This window comes from Herpailurus yagouaroundi, unplaced genomic scaffold, assembly GCF_014898765.1.
Source record: "Herpailurus yagouaroundi ecotype Mexico unplaced genomic scaffold, PumYag 43175, whole genome shotgun sequence".
Classification (NCBI taxonomy): domain Eukaryota; kingdom Metazoa; phylum Chordata; class Mammalia; order Carnivora; family Felidae; genus Herpailurus; species Herpailurus yagouaroundi.
In genome coordinates this window covers 1-1,496 of record NW_024413217.1, presented here as the reverse complement: position 1 = coordinate 1,496, position 1,496 = coordinate 1, and the positions used below count along the sequence as shown (strand labels likewise).

Genomic DNA, 1,496 nt, shown 5'->3' with positions numbered 1-1,496 from the left:
GAGGGGCAGAGAGAGAGGGAGACACAGAATCGGAAACAGGCTCCAGGCTCTGAGCCATCAGCCCAGAGCCCGACGCGGGGCTCGAACTCACGGACCGCGAGATCGTGACCTGGCTGAAGTCGGACGCTTAACCGACTGCGCCACCCAGGCGCCCCGGGGGAGATTTTTTTTAACATGTTTTTTTTCAATATGAATTTTATTGTCAAATTGGTTTCCAGGGAAGATTTTTTAAATGAAATTTCTGTAATTCAAACAATGAACCCGTGAATCAATGAACCAAAGGCACAAAGGATTATTGAGGGAAACAGGTGGCTACTTTCTGCCCAAAACTTTGGCATGGTCTTGAATCCTTGGAGCTATTTGTAGAGCATCTTGCTAATACTTCCCATAAACTCTTGGTAATCTTGCATTTGCAAAGCACTTGCAACTAGGAATTTTACATTTCTGTAATTTCAGGATGCACTTGGTTAACCTGGGGGAATTTGTAAGACAGGAAAAACAACCCATTCAACAACATCATGAAGGCAGCCAGGCATGCCACCAGAATGGCACTGCCAGTCTCCTGAGTATTGGGTTTGAAGGGTATAGAGAGAGACGGTGGGAAGGCAATACCCTCTTCATTCATCACGGAGCGGTAATTCCAGATCACAGCAATTGAAATACAGATACCAGAAGCTACGTTCAGAATTCCTGAGGCAACAAATAATTGATGGTGGCATTCTCCTTAAGAATTACCACGAACACATTCCTAAGTGAAAAGATGATGGAGGTTCTCCCCAAAAGACCTAGGAGGCTGGTGACCATCCGGAGAATTTGAGAAACATGAGTATCAAAAGGGAGGTAAGTATCATGGTAGGTGTAATGGTGATACCCTATGGTTCTGTTGTAGCTGTTGACATGGTGGTAAATACAGTCTTTCCACATTCCCACACAGACCATGCCAGAGGGAAAGAGAGAGGTGTTGTCCATGTACCACACTCACCACTCCACAAAGCCCATGTAATTGGCAGTAAGGATCCATCCTATGGCAGCTATAGCAAAACCTGCTACTTGGTGGTTGGCCCTATTGATGAGCAAGACCATGGAGGCTGCCTACTGGGGTGAGGGGGACTGCAAACAAATACAGAGTGTCATGAGGGTGGGCTCCTAGGCTTGGAAGAGTGCCTTCCCCACCCCCACTGTGTGGTAAGCTATGCTGTAGTTTGAGACCAGTGCCATTTGACATTCATGCCCTGCTGGTAGGAACACAGACTGAGGGGCGCCTGGGTGGCTCAGTTGGTTGAGTGTCTGACTTCAGCTCAGGTCACGATCTCACGGTTCGGGAGTTCGAGCCCCCCATTGGGCTCTGGGCTGATGGCTAAGAGCCTGGAGCCTGCTTCCGATTCTGTGTTCCCCTCTCTCTCTGCCCCTCCCCTGTTCATGCTCTGTCTCTCTCTCTCAAAAATAAATAAACATTAAAAAAAATTTTTTAAAAAAAATAAAAAAGGAAAAAAAAA

General features: G+C 46.9%; 1 protein-coding gene across 1 annotated transcript; it reads right to left on the bottom strand.

Annotated features, from left to right (window-relative positions):
* Positions 1-160: 160 nt before the first annotated feature.
* Positions 161-1,301, bottom strand: LOC121024058 (claudin-34-like). The gene is given in 2 exon segments (XM_040466378.1): positions 161-712; positions 715-1,301. Coding segments are annotated over 2 exon segments (645 nt in total). The 5' UTR covers positions 1,084-1,301; the 3' UTR covers positions 161-436.
* Positions 1,302-1,496: the final 195 nt, after the last annotated feature.